Genomic DNA, 25,736 nt, shown 5'->3' with positions numbered 1-25,736 from the left:
TTATTATTTTTCACTTGTATCATTAATCAAAGGATGTGTATTGGGGGGTGAAGTGATGTTCAGAAAATAATGAAGGGGTCCCGACACGAAGTAGAAAACATACAAACTTTTCGAATTTCGGATTACAAAGAAAACGAGAAAAAAAACAAAGAAGTGACTCTAGGAGAACATAGATTTTTTGAGTGAAAGAAAAGCGAGTTTTTGGTTTTTTTTGAGAAATGAAAAAATATAGTTCAGAGGAATTGTCTTTGTGCTGAGAAATCATGTGGTATTTGGATATAAAGGGGCGTGGAGTTTCAGAGGTATTTCAGTTGTTTCGAGATAAATGTGGGGGGGGGGCGGAGCCTACGGATCCTAATGGTACAAAATTACAGAGAAAATATGGGAGGAAAATCACGGGGGTGCTTTTATTATTAGAAGAGAGGAAAACCCGCAAAATAGAATGGTTTCGCGTAATGAATTTTTGGGGGTTTGAACGGGATATATTTCTGACTACGTATTAGAAAGTGGGCGGAGTTTGCTGAAAGACCTAGACTATCAAAAAGGAATCATTTTGGGATTGAATTGGATATGGAACATTTTTGGAGAAAGAAAAAAGATTAATAGGATGACAAAAAGGAAAAGGGTTTGCAACAAAAAATACAGTATTTAGAGGGGGAAAATCAACAAAAAAAAGATTTTGGGAAAAAGGAAAGGGGCGGAGTTTAGCCGAGTGGATGCTCAGTATCTTCAATAAGTCGCTCTTTTTCACCGAATAATGAGCGACCGTTGGATGAGGCACGATTGGAGGAGGTATTGCCATTTTTCTAAAAAAGTTGGAAATTGGAATTATAGAAAATTAGAAAAGGTTGGATATCAGATATCAAATATTACAAACTACGGTGTGCAACACAGTGAAAAAGAACTGCAAGAAACGTGAAGTCATTTTTTCACGTATTAATTCAATTCCTTTTTTTTGCACTGAAAATGTAGTCTTTTCAGTTTTTCAGACGGCGCAATGTACGAGAAAAGGTTCCATCCATCAGAATTTGAGCCAGAAAACAAGAATGTTGGTCAAAAATTGACTTTTTTGATACAGAAAAACCAAATTTCAGAAAAATGTGTTTAACGTTTTTGGCAGAAAACATTTTCGAACAAAAATTGCACATAATGTATTTGAGAATGGTCTGAAACAATTTTTAGAAAAAGAAATATTGGATGAAATGGCTGAAAATCTGTTTTTTTTGTATCAAAAAAGTCAATTTCTAACCAAAAATCACGTTTTTGGCTCAAAAGATAGAGAATTCAACTTTACACAATTCTGATGGATGGGACTTTTTTTCATCCATTGCGACGTCTGAAAACCTGAAAATACAGCATTTTCAGTGCAAAACAATAAAATAATTGAATTAAAACGTGAAAAAATCGGCTTCCCGTTTCTTGCAGTTCTTTTTCGCAGTGAAGACTATGCAGACAACAATAACTCAAGTCTCTTACCGATGGTGATCCATCATTCTTCGTATTCCTTGGCTCCGTCACAATATAATCTCCTTCATCCTTATTCTGCAAGTGTCCAGTGCCTGGCAATTGAGTCAACCGATCGCCTCTTCCCTCATTCAAATGGGCGTGTGTTCGTTGTTTGGCAGCGGCGGCTGCGGCGGCGGCAGCTGCTGCAGCTTGTTGTTGCTGTTGTGCTTTATTGGCGTAGTACGTCGCACCACGACTTCCACTCCAATTCGTTTGTGTGTTCGGGTGAGGAGCTCCGTAGGAGGCGGTGCTGGCTCCAGTGCTTCGGCGCTGAAATAATTATCATTGTTAAGTATCTGCCAAACTCCAGTCGAATTCTTACCGTATCCATTGAACTAATCTCCTTCTCAATGTAATCATTATCGTCATGAAGATGACCACTTCCGAGTGCATCTGTGAGACGGAGACCTTCACCGAATCCGGCACGTTCATTGGATCCACCACGATTCGCCAAGTATGGACCACCGGAATAGCTGGCGGTACTCGCTCCAGTGTTGCGGCGCTGAAAACACAGATGATTGAGAAGACATCTGGATGAACAGATATACGGACAGACGTATTGTCTCAATTGTTGTTTGAAAACGAATGTTTACGAGCGGACCCCTAGTCTCTTATTGATAGTTTTCACTAGATTCTGAATGACTTACCGTCGGCACATCCTGCGGTACATCTCTTTCGACGTAATCACCATCGTCATTACCATAATGTCGAACTTCCGTATCACTCGGTCCTCTACTATGATTCATCAGAGCATACTCTTCATCCAGACTTCTCTGTCTGGACTTCTTCCGAAGTCGTCCAGTATGTGGCCCACCAGATCCGACTGAAATCGTCGAGCGACTATTCATTCCAGAAGAATTCAAATGATCTGATCGGAATTCTTTCATCGGAATTGAGTCGGTGTGTCGTCTCTCTCCATTTTCAGCTTCACTATCCAAATGATCCATTGCTTCAATATCATCTGGATCTGGTTCTGGCTCATAATTGTATATCTCATCGATATCCAATGGTTCGGAGTCTTCCATTGCCATTTGATTCTCCGTGAATACGAATGAAACTTCTTTGAATTCGGCTGACGCCTCGGCAGACAACAAATGAACGAGTTGAAGGAATGTCGGGCGGTCTCTTGGCGCGAATCTCCAGCACATTCTCATAATTTTGTACCAGTAATCTGAGCAACATTCGGGTTGTTTGATGACCTTTCTCGCCATCCCGATGTAGTTAAGCACCTCATCATTCGACAATCCAATGTACGGTTGGGCTCCGAGAGTGACCATCTCATAGAGGACGACTCCGAAACTCCAGATATCAGATTTCGAATCGAATTTTCCATCTTTAAGAGATTCTGGAGACATCCAACGGACTGGCATCATTCTTTTACCGGAAGGCTTATAGTAATCATGATAGAAGAGATCTCGAGCCATTCCGAAATCTCCAATTTTGACAGTCTCGTCTGCATTGATCATACAATTACGGGCAGCGAGATCTCGATGACAGAATTTCAGTGATTCCAGATAAGCCATTCCATCACAAATCTGGGCGGCCCATTCGCAGAATTTCTCTCTTGGCACGACGTCATAGAAGTTGCAATCCATCTCATTGAACACGTCATCCTGTCGTTTCGATCTTAAATAATCACGAAGATTTCCAAGTTCCATGACTTCCATGACGACCATTGCGGGCACTTTGGATGAGATGACTCCGTATAACTTGACAATGAATGGAGTCTTGAAGTTCTTCATCACATTCGCCTCCATCAAATAATTCAAATTATCTCCAGACTCCAGATTATCATTATTGATTTTGATAGCGCACGGACCGAAAATATCTCCCATTACAGTGGTGACATTGTCTCCAGTTCCAAGGAAAACTTTTCCGAATGATCCCTCTCCACACTGCGATCCAATCGTCACACTCTCTGGTTTCAGTTCCCAATAGTCGGCTGTATACGTGTTGTCCACTGTGTATTCCGGATTGAGATGCATGAAGTTGGACATCGCTTTGACTCGTTTTGAGACTCGCGCTTTATAGTATTTACGGGAGATCGCAGCGGCAACACCAGCAATCACGGCGAGAACGATGAATATCACCCCGATCATCCATAGTTCGAACCATCCGGGTGACTCGATGATGAGTGGTCCACTCCAGACGACAGTATCTCCCTGGCGGTATGGTGACGTGGCAATGATGTAGACTCTGAAAATTTGAACAAATTTTTAGGAGTCGGATCAGAAGATTTTTCGAATCGAAATCGACGATTTTGAGTTCTGAGAGTCTTTATTTCCCTTTAAGGAGCACTGAAGACATATTTTTTATTTCAGACTGATACATCAGAAAATTTGGAGCAACTTTCAACATTGGAGCATATTCTAAAAATCGCTCTAAAAGCTCTAAATTCCCGGTTTTTTTGTTTTTTTTTCTTCTTTTTTACGATATAAATTGAAAAAACACGAAATTTCGTAGAAAAAATCAAGAAAACGAGGAATTGAGAAATTTTTTTGTCCGAGAGGACTACACGGTGGGAAAAATTCGCGCGGGAAAACTCTTCCACGAAGGCTCCTTTTGAGCCGGGAAAACGGGAAATTGTAGCGTTTAGAACGATTTTTAGCATATGCTCCAATGATAAATGTGGCTCAGAATTTTCTGAAGTATCATAATCTGAAAAAAAAAAACTTCAATCCTCCTTTAAAGCAGCAGTTACAAAACGTCTCAGTCTAATTCAAGTCTAATTTTCTTCATTTCCACAATCCCCACAAACTCACTCATAACGTCCATCATTCAATCCAATGAACTGAACACCATGAACAGATGGAGAGTATCCAGGTATTGCGCCAGCACACATCGTCATCGGAGTACTTCCAGTCGTACTGTTCATTATCACCTGGTATCCAATGATTCCTCCGTTCGTTTCTGTCGGCTCGTCCCACGTCACATTCACATTTTTTTTCACGTCCGATTGGGTCTCGACGCGAATCGTTGAGTTGTCCACTTTGTCAATGTTCAGGATTGGTTTTGTTCGTTTTTTGGTTCCCGCTTTGTGTGGAGGTGAGCAGTTGTTGTCGTTCAGTGTGGCGTCTTGACATGCGGAAATTGTGATCTGAAATTACTTTTTTAATTAGAAGAAAACTGAAATATACATAGAATTGGGATATCTGGATATCCGAACTGAAAGATGAACGTCAAAGGTTCAGTTTTTTAAAATTTAAAATTAATCTCAATTTCCCCAATTTCTTTCCTTTCAAACTCACTCCATAAGTGGTGAAATGCTTCAGATTCTTCAACAAAAACATATTTCCAGATTCTTTCGCCGTCACATTGATTGAGAATTTTCCGGAGACCCAAACCAATTCGTCGTGTATTACTGGCTTCAAGTCCTGTGTCGGTGATGGAGTAACTGAAGGTGTTGGAGTCGTCGTCGTCGTTCCCTTCGGCTTCTTGGTATCCACGTAGATCAACGGCTTCTTCGATGGCTTCACAGTCGACGTCGAAACTCGGTTTCTCTCATTTTGCTCCAACTGTTTGTCCATTTCTTCAATAGTTCTGATCGATCGACGAGAACGAATTTCTGATCTGTAAATAGATCTGTTTAGCGGATTCTAATATTTTGAAATTGACTTTTAAAGTTGGATAGGATAGGACTAACACTGTAAAATTTCAAAAAATTTCATGAAAAAAACACATCGATTTAGAGAAAAGGGGGCGGGGTTAGGTGGATTGGAGGGGGCAAAAAAGAGATAGCGATGCATGCGGTGTACGGTAGAAGGAATACGGTAGAAGTGGAAGTGGAAATCAGAGGAGTGATGGTCGAGGTGGAGAAAATGAAAATTCGTACACTAGACAGACATTTTCTTATTCAATTTTTCTCACTTTTTTCTAATTTTCTCCATCATCATCACCAAACATGCAATCATGAACAAAAAACAAAAGTAAATCTCAAAACACGACGAATTCCTACATAATCAGAGCCGTAAACTGTTCATACTGCCTCCGGGAAGTTTCACGTATCGCATGATTCCCATCCAAATACAATTGTCGCCGTTGCCGCTCGAACGCCTCCGCATTTCTCTTCATCCGTAGTTGTTGTCCTTCTGAATCCTCTCCTTCTGGATTCCCTTCGTCTTCGTCGTCGTCACTCATATTCTCATGTTCCGGTGCACGGGATTGCATTACACATCCCATCGGATCTTTTTCAATGTCGCATCTGTACACACGTGAAGAGAGGCTAGATGATTTTAAGCAAAAAAAAAAGAGATTCAGAACTCAGGGGGAAGGTGAATGAGAGAGAGAGAAGTGGATTGAATCAGTGAAATCATAAATCAGATGAATAAGCACACTGCACTGCAAACGTTAGGAAGCTTCTAGGGGTACTGTAGATGGGATGTCTGATTTGTACCTTTTTCTAAGAATGGGAAATGTAATACTAGAAGACTTGAAGATTCTAAATTCATCAATTGTACCGACAATTGTAACCCAAAACATATCAAAACCCACCTCGGCGTGATAATCGTGTCCATGAGCTCATTCTCAAAGCTCGACGTCTCTACAGTCGCATCCGCATCGATTGGTTTCACATCAGCTGTTTCAGCAGAACAAGTACAACAACCGGCAGCTTGACACGTTTCTTCAGTCGATGGGATGAGAGATGTCAGTGTCGGAGCAAGCGAGTAGTCTTTCGGTTTGTAAGTCTTCTCATCCGCTTCCGTTGATGCAGAATCTCTCGCCAATTGCAGTGACTTTTCGAATGCTGAACGAGCTTTGGAATTTGTTAGAAAAGTTTCAAAATGAATGCGAGTCTGTCTTTGTATCTGTGTGTCCGATCAGGGTTGTGCGAAAAACTTTTCTAAAATTTTTTCGGAAAATTTCGGAAAAAAAGTTTCAAGAAAACTAAACATGTTTTTGAGTACAAAATTAGAAAATAATTTCTGGAAACATCGAAAAATCACTATTTTTGTTACTAATTTTTGAAAAATTTCAGCTGGAATTTCAGAAATTTTTTGAACCGTTTTTCGAAAACTATCCGACAATTTTTCGTCCGAAATTTTTTTCGAAAAGTTTAAAAAAAAAACCTCTGAAAAAACAGAAACATTTTTTCGCACATCCCTGGTCCCGATGTCATCTTTCCCTAAAAACGTACCATCTTTTTTACAGAAAATGCTCGCCAACTCGTGTACTTTGATATCCAGTTCTCTCCATGATATCGTGTAATGAGTGAGGACTCCATTCGGATTTCGTGGTGGGTCCCATGTGAGCCTGAAAATATAAATTCGTTGAAAATTCTGTATGTCCGGATGTCCTCGATGAACTCACAATATAGAGTCCGTTTCCACTTTCGTCACCATCAACGTCGGAGGTTCCGGTTGTGAGAATTTGGTCGTCACGAATCCAATCTTCGACAATCCGTTCTTCGCTCCCGGGTGATGGACCATTTGTGTCGCCACATAGTACGCGTATACTGTATTCGGACGAATTTTCTGGGCGGAGCCTAAGTGGACGGTGACATTCTCTCCGGGAATCTCATAATCTTTCTCGTAATGTTGTTTGAATACGGAACTCCACGAGTCGACACACGCACTACGATCCTCGTCGATTGACATTGTATAGTCCACTTTTGGAACTTCTTTATAATACAGCTCATAACCCAGAAATTTGCGATGATCAATGTCGGAAGTGTTGAATTTATCCCATTCGAACACAATGCTATCGGAAGAGATCGCAGCAATTCTGACTTCAATACGAGCATCATCACAGATCGCTTTGTCTCCATTCGAATCCGCCGACTGATCGTCTTCATTCAGGTCGACACCGAGTCGACGGACAAGATTTCGAACAATCGAATAGCAGAGCATTCTGTTATTATGCACTTGGATTGTGCCGTTTCCGATGGTAAAGTTGGCTCGATCATCGAAAAGTTTTCGGAGATTCGGATTCTCAACGACAGCGATTGCGTACTTTCCAAGGAACAGATTCCTTCCCTCGATAACTCTCAGATTTCGGAACATTGCAAGTGAGAGGAACGGTGGAGATCTAACAACTTTCAGATGTCCCGTAATGGTGTGGATATTCGTGAAGACCTTTTTCAACTCAGCCGCCATTCCAGACTCTTGTTTTCCTCGCATTTCAATTGTCAAATCTCCAACGATAATGTTACATCGACTGATGGCCAATGCTTTCGGGAATGTATCGATTTTGTGATCTAATGGACATTTGATCTCACACGCTCCATTACATCGCCTACACGCCGACGCGTTGTCCGGATTGACTTCCCATCCGTCTGGACATTTATCAGAGCACAATCCTTCCGTCGCTTTGATTGGAACTGTCTTATTCTGGTGCACTGGATTCAGTTCAAGACATTGTTTCTTCGTCACGCATCTTCTATTCATCAAAACGTACAAATGAGGCTCACACTTCTCGACGCATTTTCCCTTGTAGTGAAGGAATCGACAAGCGGAACACGCGGTCGGATCATTCGGACGATCACAGCCACCGAGGCATTGATCATGACATCTGTTACCGTCTGGATCACATCCTGGTCCCATTTCTTGATTATCCAAACGATCCCACTGACACACTTTATGACACGTTGTGTTGCTCCAACAACTTTGAATTCGAGATCCTTTTGCATTGTCAACGTATCGGCACATGGTCTCATCCGGATCGTCTTCGCACGGACCTTTCGGGCACACTGAAAATTAGAAATAGTTAGATTGCTAATGCGTCTGTCTGTATATCTGTGTTTCCCTCTACCAACTCACGTTTTCCAGTCTCGGTCACCGAACTTTCAGCCGCATCATCCACGACAACATCGTTGATACTCGTCATGACCATCGACTTCCAATCGATTGATTTCACGTGGCAACACAGCTTGTTGTCTTGAATTCGGACACCACCGTTTCGAATCACACTCAGTTTGGGGAGATTGATCTGGAAATTTCAGAATTGAGAGATAATCTATATATTTTCGAAAACTAACCGCATCCAAGTCAGCGTTTCGATATATAATCAGTGCATAGTGTTGAATGAGTGCTTGACCACCAATGACACGAAGATTTGGAAAAATGTAGCCGAGATCGGTGAGAGCTCTGGAAAAAGGAAATAGTTGCTTCGAGATTATCGGACATCTAGATCAGGGCTATGCAAATTTTTTTTTGAAAAACGTTTTTTTTTCGAATATTTCATACCGAAAAAAACCTAAAAATTCGAAAAAGAAAAAGTCTAGAAAACTGTCTGAAAAAATGAGTTTTTCGGTAGCAAAAATCTTGAATTTGTATGAAAACTGTATTTCATGGACAGAATCCTGTTTTTCATACTTGTCAACGGGCCGAAACGGGCCGACACGGGCCGGATCGTAACTCGCGTCAAAATGAATATTATGAGCTGAAAAATATACCAAAATGTAGATCTCGACGAGTTCTTTGCCAGTGACCTACTACGGGCCGGATGTCTATTCGTTACTGTGCCGCGGGCCGGGAAAAAGTGCCAAAAAACGCGAAAATGGCCAAAAAAGCCATTCTAGCCCGGCCCGCGGCACAGTAACGAATAGACATCCGGCCCGTAGTAGGTCACTGGCATAGAACTCGTCGAGATCTACATTTTGGTATATTTTTCAGCTAATAATATTCATTTTGACGCGAGTTACGAGCCGGCCCGTGTCGGCCCGTTGACAAGTATGCTGTTTTTAAGGATAAAATTAGAACAATTTATCGAAAAATCTCTTTTTTGTAAAAAAAAACTATCCGAAATTTCTTCGAAAATAACCGAAAACCCGAAAAAATGTGTCACACAGCCCTGATCTAGATTTACAGTTTTTAAAACAAAAAGCTAGTTAATTTAAAAACGGACATCAGGACGAAAAGATAAACAGAAGGACGCCTTCAAACACCCCCAACTCACGTCGTTTCAAAAACGAGTAGACTTCCAGTGATTTCACGTAAATGCGGGAATCTCGGATAGTCGGTCATCTCCAGGGTCTTCTCGTCCGGCGAACCTTTCTTGTGTTGAGCTTGGGTGTCGTAGACGAACGAGATGGCGAATGATCCTTCGACGACAGTGCAATTAATTTGTACATTTTTTGGCGGCCAACTGGAATTATTGAAATATTATTGGGTAATTCAATTTGAATTAAAGAATTAAAAGTAATTTTTATTATCCTACAGTAGCCAATACAGTACCCTTCTACACTCACGTTTCATGATTCGACTTATTGATATAGTAATTGACGGCGTGTGGATCACCCACATGAGACCACATTGTTCGGAATGACCACGGTTTATTTCGAATGTCGATGGGACCACAACGGAGTTCGGGAATTGACAGACATGGCTGAAATATTGTTTGATTTGTTTATTTTAACTATAAGCATGGCACTGTTCCTACAAGTGCGCTCCACCGAAATTCTCTTAAAATGTCTGTTTTTCTCTGAGTCTCTCAATTTCGCACACAATTTTCTTTGGTTTCGGTAGAGCGCGGTTGTGAGAAGCGTGTCGTGCTAATAGGTCACTGTGTTAGTTTTTTTTTCTAGAGGTCCACCCAATTTTATCATAAAATTTCACTATTTTCCTGTACCCTTTTCCCCATTTTTTTCTCTATTTTTCTCTGAAAAGAAGCCTTCGAGTTCCCTCATCAAAACGCTAAGCTTATCCTCTTCTCATATCAACTGCCGTGTGACTGGAAATGGATGACTGAAAATGCGAAAAAAAAAGAAGAAAGATAATCTTGTCAATAACACTGACAATTCCAGAGAAGAGATAGTATGAGAGAATACGAGACGCAGAGAAACAGTTAAAAGTGCAAATTCGTATAGATATCAAAGTGCGTAGGCTTCGTTTTGAGCAAGTTTTTTGAAAACAGGGTGAAAATCAAGTGTAAATTAAAAAGGAAGAGAAAATTTCTATCTGTTTGTCCGGATGTCTTTCCAAGAAACTATTTTTTGAAAAAATATTTCTGAAAAGTTCGAAGTTCTCTTAAATCTATAAATCTTACCTGAAAAATGGCACATAGAACGAGCAATAGGAGAAAACGAGTTGTTGATGTTGATAATTGTGGGAAGTTGAAAGAGGGAACGGGCAATGGAGAAGTGGATGACGTCACTTCACTGTCGGGTGTCTGAAAATTACAGATTTATGGCTGATAGATGTACATATGATCTGAAAATTTCCCTAATCAAAACTGACCATTCTGCGTCTAGTTCGACTGCTTCTCACAATACGACGACGTCGCATTTTCGTCGTCGTGGCGGTGGTGGAGGAGATGTCGTTGTCGGTAACTGTGACGACGTTCGACACGTCTCCAATGGAGATTCTGAAAAATGGGGAAAAACATGAGTCAGATGACTTGGAATAGTAAAAAAAACATTGAATCAACACCGACTTAGGAATCATATTTTCAGAGAGATTTGGGATGTTCAGCATTGAACTAGTGCTAAAAATCCAAAATTTGAATTCAAAAACTCAATTTTCAGACCAAAATTTCTCTAAATTCCAATTCAAAAAACGAGCATCCGACGGGGCTAGATTCATCGCTAATGAAAGGGTATGAGGGCTCCCCGCGCCTTGTTGTTTTGTTTTGATGTCTATGCGTCTGTGTGCGCTTAAAATGAAAAGCAAGAACACACTAGTTAGAAGGCGTTGACGTCTTCCGTGTGGCGCCCCTCCCTCTCGTCTCTCTGGTGCCCCCTCCACCAGCACACCGGTGTGGAGGGCTATAAGGAGGGGTCGGCGGGAGAAAAAACAGAGAGCAGCGAACAAAAAGTTTTATGTTTGAATGCATACGAGCTTGAAGAGTGAGAAGGAATGCGGGCGCGTGTGTTTGTATGTGAAAGAGCCGGGAGAGCTATAAATTAATATGCTCAAGGAGATTTATAGAAGAGAGAGAGATCGTTGTGATGGTGATAGCGGGCACCATGGTTGATGGGTCTCGAATGCCCTAGACCAGTAAAGTCTAGACAACCCAGATGGCTTTACCAAAGACAAGCTTGACCAGCCAAGTCTGATTAGCCGACATGTCGGACTAGCAATATTAGGCCTAGTGTATAGAACGTCTCCAACTAGGAAATTCTAGTCTGACCTGCTCCAGACACATCTAGGATAACTCTGCTCATCTGAGGCTTATCTTTGCAAGCCGGAACTGATGAGTCAGTCATTTTTTCGACAAGGTACACGAGCCCTTTCTGCACTCATTGGACAACAGAAATCCGTTGTTATAGTTCTAACCGTGCTAATGAGATCTAGATAGGCTTGCTCAAATCTAGAATAGATTGCTATAGATTCGCCTACATTTACTCACAGTGAGCTGACTTTTTTGTCTACTTCTCAGAAAACAGATTACTGTAAGACCGTTTTCGCTGTATGGCTATGCGTTGAAGAGCTTTTTCGCTCCGCCCCTTTCAAGCGATCTTGCTAGAAAAAAGAAAATTTTGAACACAATTTCGGAAGATCTATCGTCGGAAACTTCTAATTACTAGAAAATCTTCGAAACCCTACAAGATAAATTGAAATCGCCTAGAATCAAAAAGTCGATATTCTATGTATAATGTGCAAAGAGATTAGCTTTAAACACACCTCTGAAAATCGAATTTCCGGGAGAAAAAAGGGAAAGGAGGGGAAGGGCTCAAGGTGGAGTGAATGAAACAAATGACATCACGTGGATGAGGAGATCAAAAAAAGAAAAGGGAAATGTGTCGAAAAATGGAAGAAGTCCCAAAGTTGGTTTGACCTATTGTAGATCATGAACACGTTCTAGAACAAGATAAGTCTTGAGCCAAAATAAGATAAAACTGGTGAGAATTTCAGAAACTTCAGATTCTTTAGGATGAATCTTATTGAGCTAGAATACGCCAGATTCAACTGATCCATGACTGGGGAATCAGCCTGACTTTGAACAGCCCACACCGGTTGAGTCAGACCAGAGTTGAGTTAGGTCCACATCTAGATAAAGCTTTTTTGTGACTAGACTAGTCTACAGACCGTCTCTATGAGATCAGTTCTGTCCAGCTCTGACGACTAGAACACTTTGATTTTGGCCCAAATAGGAGAGAGAGTGAGTGGCGCCCGGAAAACATGGATAAGCCTCTGTCGCTCAACCACAGATAAATTATATGCCGATATGAGAGAGGTGAAGAAAAAGGAAAAAGAAAGGCGAAAAAACTGAGAGTGTATCCAGAGTAAGTGAGTGTTAAAGGCAATGAGGAGATGTTGAGGAAGAAAAGAAGAGGAGAGCAAGGGAAGAGCTCATCATCATCTTCTTCTCATCAGATTAATTCCTCGCTTTTTTCTCTATCCGATGTTAAAGAAATTGGATGGAATAAATGGGAAGAGAGTGAGTATATAACTTGTTCAAAAACAGATTATCTCATTGATTTTCAGATTGTTTGAGAAAGAAGTGGTCAACAATGTGATCGCTTACCGGCCACTCGGCATTCTTGGTATCCTTTGAGGCACTTCGGGATCGATGTCTTCTGAAAACCGACGGTGGTGGTGAAGACAGAAGGAGGTGGATGGTGGATATTCTGAAATTTTATATTTTAGGCACATTTCACCGTCACCGCCCAATTGTTTTTACAAGTCATGACTGTATAAAAGAGGACTTGTTTTCAAAAAGGTCCTAGACAGTCTGTCAATTAGCTCCGAGAAAGTACAGTAACCCTGTTTGTGACGAATAATCTTGTTTTTCTGGCGTCTGATGGAATCGTCGGAACACGACTGGTCTCATTTTAATAATTGAAAATAAAATTATCGTACGACAGTTCAGGAGCAGACGGATTCGGTTATTATGGAAATCTTGTCCACCTACAGCGCCGACTTCACTCGGCTACGAGTCTGCATAGATAACCTTAAAAGCACCTGGGCTGAGAAAAAAAAACTGTGGAACGCGTTTCAGACGCGCCAGATCTAATTTTCCTGATAGATTCGAATCCTATTATTTTGATCATAATCGCTTCAACTCACAGGTGACTTTTAGTCTGGAAATTCAGCTCGAATTTTTTCTTGAGAAAGTCTAGCTCGAAATTTTTTTCCGAAAAGTACCCTAGCTCAAAAATTAAAAAAAAAGGAATTTCCAGACTTTTGAATCATGCGTGCTTCTACTCATTTTATCAAAGCTACTGATCAATCTCAGAATATTTTCTAATATCGTTAGGAATACTGTAATTACCCCATGATAATAAATAATGTTTCCATTTCATCCTCATTCTCCAAAGTTTCCATTCATATTCCCATTCTTTATCTACATGTTTTCTACATTTATAAAAAGTAGAGTGTCGTCTTCTTCTTCTCATTGACGTCAACAACCAAGAAGAAGCCATCTTTTGTTGTTGTTCGCCCACTGAGCACTTTCATCCTATTTGCAACAAGTATACTAATCAGATTATGATGAAAAGAACAAATGTTCACCTTTTCCGAGGGACAAATGATTCATTCTATAATCCGTTGTACATCTGATTTTGGAAAAAGAGAAAGACGCTCTAGAAATAGAATTTCTGCAGAATCTTCTGACTTCTACTATGAATCAGACTACGATTTAATTTAATTTTTCAAAAATAACCTTTGATCTCCTAATTTCCAATATCATGTTCCAAATATAGCCGAGAGCTCATTAGCAGACGATGACGATGATTCCTTGTCGACGACGACAACGAAACCATGACAATAACCCAATTAGTCGAGGTGACGTGTTCGTACGTAATGGATTTACTCTCTTTATTTTCAACCACTCATTTCCTTTTTCCGATTCGAAACGGTTATGGGGAACTATTGAAACGACTAATTGGGAAATAAAAGTACTGTCTTTTAAAGGTAACCTACAGTAGGAAATGTGATGGCCTAACTTTTCCCCATCCGATGGCCTAGAAACCCAAAATGTGTACCAACCTTCAACATCCGCTTCTTCTGAATCTGATTCCGCTTCTGATTCCGCCCGATTCCCATCGATTTTGTGCCTTCTTCGGCATCTGACAGTATATTGGTTTTCTGTCATCGTCGTTGTCTTTGTGGATTCGGCATTTATTGTGTCTTCTGAAGATTTCGAGTGGTGTGATGATGTCACGTCTTCTTCAACAGATTTTCACGACAGACGATTCTATAATAAAGAACAAAAATTTCTTGGAAAATCGAGGAAAAAAGAGAGAAAAAATGAGAACCGAATGTCTGATAAGAGTTGTTTACAGCAAAAAAGAGCACGGGTAATGGGGAAAAAATTGACGAAATTCGGAAGGAAAGCGGAGAAACGAGGAAGTTAAAACACGTTGCGACGATAAACGGTTCAAAAAACAAATTTGGTGGTCTGATTTTCTGGCTGGCATGGTGGCCTAGAAAAATCTGAAAAACCAGTTATTGGATAATAGGACGACACGAATCTTACAACCGCGCTCTGACGAAACCGAAGAAAAATTGTGTGCGAAATTGAGAGACTCAGAGAAAAAGAGTCATTTTTCAAGGACATTTCGATGGAGCGCAGTTGTAAGAACTGTGCCGTGCTAATAGGCTTTCAAAGAAAAACTCTTCTATAACTCAATCCTGGCCTAACTTCCCACCGAGATGGCCTAGGAAACCTATCTTTTGGATGAACGTCTTATTCTTTATACAGAATAATGGGAGTCTCCTGGTCTAACTTTCTGCCCTAATGACCGAGGAAACCAAACTTTGCAAGAGACGACTATCTGTAAAGGTCAGCTTTCGAATCACAACGCTACTTTCACACTTAACAAAACCGAATTCTGCAAAACCCTCTCATGGTCTAACTCTTCGGAAAAAAAAAGTTCTGCTAGATCAGTTTTTCACACTGATTACGAATTTTCAGACTTCAAAAATTCTCACACGTCTTTCAAAACGTCAACTGAATCTCTCTCATCCCAGAACTAGGTCACCATGACCAAGAATCCAACTTTCCCGTATAAATCCAATCCACCCATTCATCTACACCCATCCATATTAATGAATATACATAAATTGTAGTGTATCATGTGATTTTTTATCTTTGTTTCCTTTTTCTCTATTAAAAGAAAAGGGTGGTGAGAGGGAGAGGATGATTATGATGATAACAATCATGATAACGGAAGAGAATGAAATATATGTGAAGAAGAGGAGAAGGAAAATCAGGAAACAACCACACATGAAGAATAAATGGAAAAGAAGATTAGGCAACAGTATGAACAAGGAAGTTCCATAGTTTTTTTACAATTGATTTTTTCTACGAGCTCGTGAAAAATCGGTTCTCGCAGAAGAAAATCGTTCTATCAAGAGGAAACTTTGAAAAATTGAACTGGAGATTGAGAATTACAGTTTTCAGTTTTCTTAAGCTCTCAAACCAATGTCAAAACATGACCTTCTTAATAGGAACATCACAAAGTTTATCTGAAAGTCGGTTTCACTATTCGTGCAATTTTCAGTAACTCGTGAGAACTACTAGTAGCGACACCTCAAGTAGAAAAACCTCAATAATCAACTTGTGGGCGGGGCTTAGCTTATCATTCAGGAGTTCGACGGAGCCTTTTTTAAAATTATTATTTTGAGATTCTCTCCTGGAAACTGGTATGACCTAATTTTTCACCCGGTAGAATAGAAGACCCAATTTCTTCTAAAATCATTTTCAGTTTTCATGCTTATAACGATTAATATGTTGTCAACTTATGAGAAAACCAGAAGGACTCAAAGGATGGTTCGAATTAGCTCATTCATTTTTCTGATAGTGGTTTTACATAATTTTTCTAGAACAACGTACTGCACTGCGACTCCATCGCTAGACTGAAATGTACTCGAAAACTGAGTCAAAACTCATTTGTCTGAAGTACACCGTCATCTGACGACGTGCATCTGGAGCCCCCCATCTCTTCCAGCCCTCTCTCCCTCCGGAACGCCAAAGTACCTCTTGCAGAAAAAAACAAGAGTCGAGACTCAAGAGGACCGTGGAGGTCAGTTAGAGACCCCTCCATCGACACCAAAGAACACCACAAAGAGACGCAGAGAAATTGAAAAGAAACCAAACGGTCAAAACAACACAAAGTGCTTGTAGACTTTTGGTGTGGGACGGGGGAAGGGTTGATGGTGTCGCGCCCTGGCACCGTGCCGTGCCACGAGGGGACCGGGAGGGTGAGCGTTTACAATTTATTGGTTCTCTTTCTGTTTTTTTAATACTTTCTTTCCAGTGACAAGGGAAGTGCGCGGGAAATGGGAAGAATAGATGAGTAGTGGAGGAGTAGAAGGAATAAATCATTCAGTCCAATCTCCTTTTCTAACTTTTCTCTTTGTTTTTCTCGTCATTTTCATTCGTTGAAAAATACACCAAACATGTTTCGAAACGGTTTTTAATGAGTTTGAAGGTCAGCAACGGATGAATCGGACGGGTTAATGTCAAGCGGAGATGGGTGAGTATATGGAGATAAAATCTTTTAAAAAATCAAGTTGGCAGTTTTTTTTTTTTTTTTTTTTTTTTTTTTTTTTTCTCGTCTCGAGCTTCTATGGCTACATGCTGGTTAATTATTACCATAGCCTTCAATGCCAATTTTCAGCCAATTTCAGATTTGTTAACAAGTGAATTTCTAACGATTCAATTTCCAGCCATATTTCAGAAATTTTCAGCTAATTTCAGGAATTCCCAGCCATTTTTCGGAAATCAGATTCTCACATATTTGTCTCGCATTTTTCGAAACTCTAAACGGTATGAGCTAAAAAGAACCAGTGAGCGCGCTCTACTGAATCTGAGAAGGAATTTTAGGGAGAACTGGCTGGAAAATTAACTGTAAAATTACCAATCATGACCAAAGCTTCTACATTTCTAGGATAGCGAATATCAAAGTGCAAAGTTCAAAAAGTACCAATCCATCCGATTCACCAGATGAAATATAACCGTTTCCACATGCTTCTTCCAACTATTCCAAGTAAACAACTCAAAAAGCAGCGTGGCAATGTTGCGAAAGAGAATGACAAGGAGAAAAAAGTTTTGGTAAACAACTCATGAATATTTCGAAAAAACGGATCGAAACAAAACAAGAACTATTTGAAAAGGTAAACAACAAGTAGTTAGATATGCAGGTGGAGAGTACCAGAAGGGATTACTGTAATTCGTGTTTTGTTCAGTAGTCCTAGGAAGTGGTGATTAAAAGTGATGACCATATTTAGGTTTACCCCATTACCTTCACGAGCCATGCGGCAAAATGGCAGAAGGGGCGGAGCCTCTCTATAACAAAAAGTTCAGAATTTTCAGCATCAAAACAATACCGATCACATGTTTGCTGACAATTTTCTGAAAATCAACTGAAATCTATAATAATGTCTTGTTTTCATTCCGCTCGAATCGCTTCGACTCGTGGGAAAATAATGAGAAACTTCATCAACACTTTGATCAGTCGGCGAGAAGAAATCTTATTAGCTGATATGTTTTTCTCTCGAAAAAATCAAATTTCAGTTGGAATCGGTTTCAAGTGACGAGTCTGACTGGAAATGGTTGGAAAAACTCGGGAAAATATGGTGGAAAATACCTAAAATCATCTTGAAAAACAAGAAAAAGCTAATTTTCAGCGTTCCCCCCGATTGCTCAAACTACTTGTTATTATTAATTAAAGTTGGGCTGAGATGTGGAGAGAAATCAGTGGAACCTTTGGAAGAAGAAGAAGAAGATTCGAAAAGGAAAAGAAGAAATGGACAGAGAGTGGGGATGATGATGGAAAAATAATGGGAAAAATGGTTTTTGAAAGCAACGAGATGAAGGGAGAGAGAACAACAACAACAACATTAAAGAACACGAATCAGAATGCAATGACAAGAGAATATGACATAGAGATAGAGGGAGGGGGGAGGGGTCTTTGAACTTCATGTAGAGACATCCGGATAAACAGATTTGATAGCGGAAGGGACAGGATAAATCTAGATAATGATAGGCGAGTGAACTGGATGCTGTTCCAAGAACTTGCAGACATTCGGACCTACAGAAACACAGAGAGACCGCCAAAACGAAAACATGAATTCAAATTCAATTCGAACATGAATCTAATAGCAGAAGAACTAGATAATGATAGTGGTGAGAGTAGTGAAGCCCAATGAAATGGAATGAGGATCATAATGGATATCGAAACGACCTCTAGCTTATGACCGCTTCAGTCAGCCGACCACTTTGTAGATGGATAGATCTAAGGCTACGAGTTTGAATTGATTCGCATTTAAATTTGGATTGGAGCCGAATAGGGAGTTCAGGTATTTGAGAATGTGGTGGTCATCGGGGTTAGAAGGGAGACAGGCAGAAATAATTAGAGCACCGAGTTTACTGACAAAACGAAAGAAAATGAAAATTGTGGACATCCGGAGAAACAGGACGGGTCGAAACGCAAGACAGTGATAATCCCGGCAGAAGGATAAGAAGTGGACGATTTGATCTACAGACAAAAATAATGATTTCCAGAAAAGTACCGACGGAAGAACAGACCGATAGTATTGAAGAAACCAAATTTTCCGGAAGAAAATACCTACAGCCAAAAGATATCAAAACTGAAATCTCATCAGCAACGAAGATGAACATTCTAAAAAAAACGAGTCGTCAAAACTGCAACTCCGAGAAATGACACAAGATTTCGATTTTGAAAAGAGCAAAGAACTAAACACAAACCTCAAGAAAGTTGAATGTCCGCAAAGATCGATTCTAGTTCAAAGATTCGAGACGAAAACTATCTTTTGGCTATTTTTTGATGGATTTGTCTTACTATATACTCCTCGAATTAATTAGAAAATCCATTAGTTTTAAAACTTTAATCAAAAAAATAGAGAAACAAACAGCTTTTTCATCAAAATCCTTCCAGAAATTCGATTTACAAATACATTAACAAGCTCAAGACGCCAACCAAGAAAAAACTATGGATAGTAAATTTTAACATTTCGAAAAAAAAAATCCGAAAAATAGTGTTAAAAATGAGAGAAAATGATCATCACATGGTGTCCTCTCTAGTCTGAAAATAGAGAAGAAATAGAAGAGAAATAGAGAGAAAAAGAAGAGAAAAGGAAAACAACAAGTTTCCATCTTTCTCTTCTCTTTTCTCTATTTTGTTTGTGCAATTTTTCGCTTTTTTTGCTCAGTTTTCTCTCCCTCACTACGTGGAATACATTGAAAAATGAATGATGGAGGAGAAGAAGAAGCTCAGGAGGACATGGGATATGTGACTATGACGATGTTTGAAAGGAAAAAGAAGATGTCATGAAAAGTTGCGAAAGATGATGTTCGTAAATCTACAATCAAGTCTCGTAAATCTACACAAGATTATTCAAGCTGATAAAAGTAAATCTATAGTGTATCCTACTCTCGAAGAAAATTCGCCTATTCACGAACGCAATTTATTGATTTTTTATATCCTAAAAATGCAAAAAATGCAATTAAATTGCATTCGTGAAGAATATAAAGTAAATCGACAGAGAATTATGTAAATCATCCCTAGACCTCGTAAATCGACACCAAGACATCGTAAATGTACATAAAACATTGTAAAATGAAAAACTCAAAATCAAAGTTCAAAACTTCTGAAAACCGCTTATAGTCGAAATACATTATGGTTTCTCGCAGATTTTTAGTTAAAATGCTCAAAAACCGATTTTTATATCTAAAAACTTAGAAATTCAAAAATTTCGAACAAAAACATCTTCGAAACAAGCTTCACAACAATTTTAATGTGAAAAACGCTGTCAGAGCATCATAAATCACTAACAGCCGACAAACCGACCATTGGTAGTGTAAAACAACATGGAAACCTATTAGAAATAACTAAAACATTTGAATTGTCATTAGAATCGGTTGAATTTATGTGATTCTGATTATTTTTACGTTTTTTCTCGTAAAAATGACATAGAAAACTTGCAAAAACATCCGGGGAAAAAGTTCAATGATCAATAATCACAATTATGATATCAATAGAGATAGAAAGAGAGAAAGAGAACTTCTTTAAAAGACGCGCGTCGCTATCAGCAAAGAAGAAGAAGAAAAAAAGGTTTGCAACATCACAAAACGGAAAAATAATACTCTTTTTCTCCCGAATCGGTGCCTTTTTTCCTCACGGGAGGGCAATAGAGAGTGGATAAATCAACAGGATCCTGTAGAGACTCAGACAATTAGAGAAGAGCTGTTAGAATGAGGAGAGAGTGAGATAGTAATAAGAAATGAGGAGAGTTGAGAGGAGAGGCGGAGAGAGTACGGTGAGAGGAAGAGACGCAGAGACACGAGAAATGAGGGACGACACGAAAACAAAGTTGATGAGTAGGGGGGATGGATTGAGGATGGTGTCAGCTGGAGTGAGACATTTCATGTTGAGTTCACCAAGTCCAGATGTCCATCTCATAAGGGCAAGGGAAACTGACATTGAGATGGTGTCTGGTCTGTGTGTCCAGGTGTCCAACATGTATTCACAGACACAGAAGTACAACCCGCTATATAGTGTGAATCTGAAAGTCCAGATGCACTTACAGGCGAATCAAAAGACCAATCAGTGCTTGTCTACAATAATGTGATCACGACAGGATGACAGATACCAATCTTTCAGCAATTCAGCATGTTTTCTGTGCATCGTTATGTTGTAGATAGCTGTAGAAATCATCTGGATCTACAGACGTGATTTTACAATCACTGTCTTCCAGGTGATCTACAGATAACCAACAGGGATGTTCGGAACCGAAACAAAATTCGGAAATTTTCCGTCGAATACAGTACCGAAAAAAGTCGGAAATTTAGGAATTTCCTATATCCGTTCCGCACATCCCTAATAACCAGCTACTCATAAGAATGGATACTCTAGATACGAGGAGTTTCGCTCAACTGTCTGTCCGGATGTCCTAGTTACCGTACCACTTCTAGACAACTCGCAGAAATCCTAGGGTAACTGGAAGCTTATTACAAATCGGCTACAGTAAAGCTACAAGCGCCCAAGTCACCACGATTCACCTAATAAAAGATTCTAACACGCGCTTCGCGCACACCAGCGATCCCGAGACGAACACGAGAGACCCAGATACACTATGGAAACTGACACCGCGATGCACCATTTCTCTTTCCCATTTACGAACAAAAAAGGACACCCACAATGAGAGAAAAGGACGAAGGGCAGGAGGAGAAGGAAATGGAGGTCAGCTGAGATCACAAAAAACTAAAAAAAAATGAGAGAGAAGTTCGATGTAAACAACGAAATAAAAAACCAACCCTCTAACAATCTATGCTATTCGGCGTTATATGTTACTGTGTCAATTTCCGATTTGTATGTGTGTGTATTGTCATGTGACAAGTGATTGAAAAAAAAGTAAATGTTATTTTTTCGGTGATAACGAAGGAACAAAGGGGGAGAACAGGTAACTCGCACCTGATGGGAAGTGGGGGAGAGAGTGTCAGATGTTGATTCGGAAAGGTTCTTGGAGTGTTGGAGGAGAATGAAGAAATTCGAAGTAGGGAGCAATTTTAAGAAGCTCTCAACCGAATTATGGAACAGATTCTATAGACGAAGTTCACACATTGGTAAACGGTATACTGGAGAGCCCTGGTCTAGCTTATTATAGTTTCAAATCACAGGAAGATAAAGTCTCAAAAAATTCAGATATTTAGACAGCTATGTTTGAGAGAATTTGCACAAAGATTCGTCGAGTTGAAAAAAAGTTCAGTGGTTTCTACAAAATGATGAACAGGGGCTTCGAAATAGGCAAAGTTTGAAACGAGTTTTTTCTACATAGTTTTCTAGAAACCTAATACAAAAGTGGGTTTCGAGAACTTCGAAAAACGAATGTCAGATTCAAAAGCACGCGGTTTTAAGGATTTGAATTTAGCTGTTTTAGCTGAAAACTATTTTAGTAAAACTGAAAATGCGAAGCTAAGATGGGAAGTCCTTACCGAACAACTTCAATATTTATGCAAAAACTTTATGCAAAACGTGCATGAAAAATCATCATTTTCCATACTAAAACTCATAAATTTGAGGCTTCTCTAGTCTAAAAATAGTTCAATTTTCCCATTTTCTTGCAAAAAGTGCGTTCCTCGCCCATCACACGAAAAGTAAATACTCGGTGCCAAGTGGTAATCGGTTTCAATTTTCGCAAGTTTTTGATACTGTTTTGACGGCTAAACGATAGAAAACAGCTTCGTTTTGGAGTCGACAAAATCTCCAGATCAAAAAATTAGCTAAAAGCATAATTTTGAAATTTTTGAAAAAAAGGAGCCCATCTAAATTCAAAATTGCTCGAAAAATTCCAGATTTTCGAGTGTTTTCTTACATAAACAGATGAAAATTCAGGATTTCGTCACAAAAAATGGCGGGAGTTTTAAAAGTATTTTGGGAGAACTTTTCTGCTAAAAGATCAAAAAACGCTGGGAAAACGGAGTAAACAAGAAGGTTGGAGGTCTCTTTTCTCTCGTTTTCTGCGCAATTTTTTCTCTTTTTTCTGTTTTTATATCGGGAAAAGACACTTGGGTATGATGCAACTTTTTCAGGAGATGGAAGTGTTGTTTTCGAGTTTTTTGGACGTTTCGACTAGAGTTTAGCTAAGAAAAAGTGAAAAATGTGGAGTCAAATTGACTTCGAACGATTATTTAAAGAGAAATTGAGATTTTAAACAAAAATCGGAACTTTCCTTGCTAAAAATTAAAAATTTCTCAATTCTAACGGTTTTCCGAAAGTTTACAAAAATTTTGAACATTTTTTGAGTTAGAAATCGTATTCTACTTCCTTTTATTTTTCCAAAAAACGCAACATTTTTATTTTTACCGCATAAAAGTGCACCCTCCGAAAGACCTTGAGAATTCTTCCTCTCGGAAAAGAATGACGTGAAAAGATCTATCTGGCGCAGTGCCAAGATGACAAAACGGATAAGGATTCGGCAACAACGAGGAAAAACTATACAAAATGACTATAGCCACAAAATTCTGATTTTTGAAGAGTTATGAGTTGGAAAGTGAGAAAAAGGGACGAGAAAGAGGACAAGTTAAAGAAAAACAAACAAATTTGAATTTCTAGCAAAAAATTTCGCAAAATAGTGACAAAAAGAGTAAAAAAATTATAGAAAAACAATAAAAACCAAAAATGAGACTTGCGCGTCAGATAAGATACATCGTACGTAATCACGGCTACACAACTTTTCAACTACCGTAACCCAAATTAATTTTTGAATATTTCTGAAAATCAGATTTTTGAAAGCAGAAAAAAACTGCTTTAACCAAACATAATCTAGAGGAAAGTGAATTCTCGACTGGAAAAATTAATAAAAACTTTTTTAAATTTCTGAAAATTCAGCATAGAAAAACACTTTCTAACAGTTTTGACTCGTTTGGGTTACGGTAAATTACTTTGAAAACTTGGTTGTATTTCGAGCTTTTTGAAATTCAAGTTTAATAAAGCGCCATTCCAACACCGAAAAACTCCATGAACACTTTAAAATTCACCGTTCTGCCGTCTTTTAAACCCCTCAAAACCGCAACATAAATGCCTAATTTATCGGCACCGCCCATTTTTTGTGTTCCGTCTTCCCTGTAGGTTTACTGAAGAATATATAGGTTTCTTATCTAAACCACTTAATATTAATTCTCTCGGCGGAGGTAATACAAGGTAACCGAAAAAGGGGAAGAGAAGAGATCGCAATTTCTCTAAATTCTCTCATTTACTCATTCATATTCTCTCAAAAAGTTGCACTTTTCTTGTGTGGTTCGACACGGGTGTCCCCTCCCATCTTGATGATATATCGTTTGATACGGAAAATTCGAGAGAAGAAGAGAATACGGGCGGTCCATTTCGTCGAAACATTCTTTGTTGTTTTCGTCGATGGCGAGGAGAATGATAAGGTGATAAGGCCATCAATTTTTCGCAACAATTTTTCTTTTTCAATGAAAAGAAATCAGTCATAGCAAAATGATAAACGATGAGATTTTGGGGAAATAGAGAAGATGATTGATGGAATTGGAGTAAGATTAAACTGGGTTCTGATAGGGGATAGGGTTTGTTGAATATTAGCACGGCACACTTCTTACAACTGCGCTCTACCAAACTCAAGACAAATTGTGTGCGAAATTGAGAGCCTCAGAGACAAAGAGAGATTTTTCAAGAAAATTTCGGTGGGGCGCAGTTGTAAGAACTGTGATGAGGTTATAAGTCAACGTCGAAGCCTGAGAGAGGTGGAACGTACCAAACGAAGCAGGGTTGAGCCGGCTTTTCTAGCTCACATAATACCAGAAATTCCGCATAATCGATTGATTACGGATTACTCTTAAAATAACAGACGTTTAAAAAATTTGAGAAATTTTCGATATAGAAATGTTCGGAAACCATGATTTCGAATGCGGAATGGAAACTTTCTAGAAACTACAAGATCATCGAAATCAGAGTATGTCAAAATGCTCATCAACCGCTTTCTAGAAATATGGGAAACTTTGATGCCATCATGTCAAGTTCGTGATTTTTCAATATGAACCTGACCAATTATGCAAAACAGTGGATCCAAAATAGCAATGTTCAAAAAACAAGTTTTTAAAAAATCGTGTTTTCTACTTGTTTTCAAGCCAAAAACCACCGAGACCACAATCTCAATGAGCCTGGCACGATGCCAACTCCCCTTTCAGCGCAATCTCATTTTCAATTCCACAGAAAGGAGAATAGTGTCATTTTCATTATGCGGACGTCTTGTTTACATTTAGAGTCTAATTTAATCTTAGATCACTTCAAGGACTCCTACGTCCGGTTTCTGAGCTTCGTGTCTTTTTTTTTGCAGACTCAAATACGTTTTTTCATTAGAGTTAAAAGTAGAAAGACGTGCGCATCAAAGAAGAATATATCGTGGCTTAACTCATGAAACCGGGGAAACCTAGTCCATCAAAACTGAGCATCTCTACCAAAAACAGTTATAATTGAATGACCGTCAGCCCTTTCCACCCTTTCCTTTCCCATTCCCATTTGTCCTTTGTCCGGAGGTGTCACACTATGGCACAGGGGCCGTGTCCCCAGGTGTCGGTGGCTTGCAGTGTCAGACGGGGGCGACGGGGGGAGAGACAGACTCATTAGGTATATGGGGTTGTTACATTGTGAGGAGAAAGGGGAAAGTACTATTTCGAAATGGAGACTTTATTTACAGAGAAATGAAATATGGACATTCAGATAAAGAGGGAAATAATAAGGATTTAAAAAAGACAATGAAGACTGAGATTCAAGAAAGCACCCATAGAATACTAGTGAGTTTGGAAAGCAAGAGGAAGATTTGGGTCTCGACAAGAAAATATTCTTTCAAATTTTCCCGCTAAAC

General features: G+C 39.3%; 1 protein-coding gene across 1 annotated transcript; it reads right to left on the bottom strand.

The window, feature by feature from the left end:
- Positions 1–704: 704 nt before the first annotated feature.
- Positions 705–14,478, bottom strand: GCK72_010864 (uncharacterized protein; the record flags this gene model as incomplete). Its single annotated transcript, XM_053728070.1, has 18 exons — positions 705–806; positions 1,477–1,776; positions 1,829–2,008; positions 2,154–3,702; positions 4,269–4,603; positions 4,755–5,076; positions 5,462–5,707; positions 5,998–6,250; positions 6,641–6,756; positions 6,814–8,191; positions 8,262–8,430; positions 8,480–8,588; positions 9,400–9,588; positions 9,692–9,828; positions 10,489–10,611; positions 10,680–10,806; positions 12,910–13,012; positions 14,373–14,478. 18 exons carry the CDS (start codon positions 14,476–14,478, stop codon positions 705–707), a joined length of 5,844 nt encoding a protein of 1,947 aa, XP_053587647.1.
- Between the last annotated feature and the right edge of the window lie 11,258 nt (positions 14,479–25,736).

Source organism: Caenorhabditis remanei, chromosome III (assembly GCF_010183535.1).
Source record: "Caenorhabditis remanei strain PX506 chromosome III, whole genome shotgun sequence".
Lineage (NCBI taxonomy): Eukaryota > Metazoa > Nematoda > Chromadorea > Rhabditida > Rhabditidae > Caenorhabditis > Caenorhabditis remanei.
Note: the sequence above shows the minus strand (reverse complement) of the source record. Positions and strands in the feature narration are given on the sequence as shown.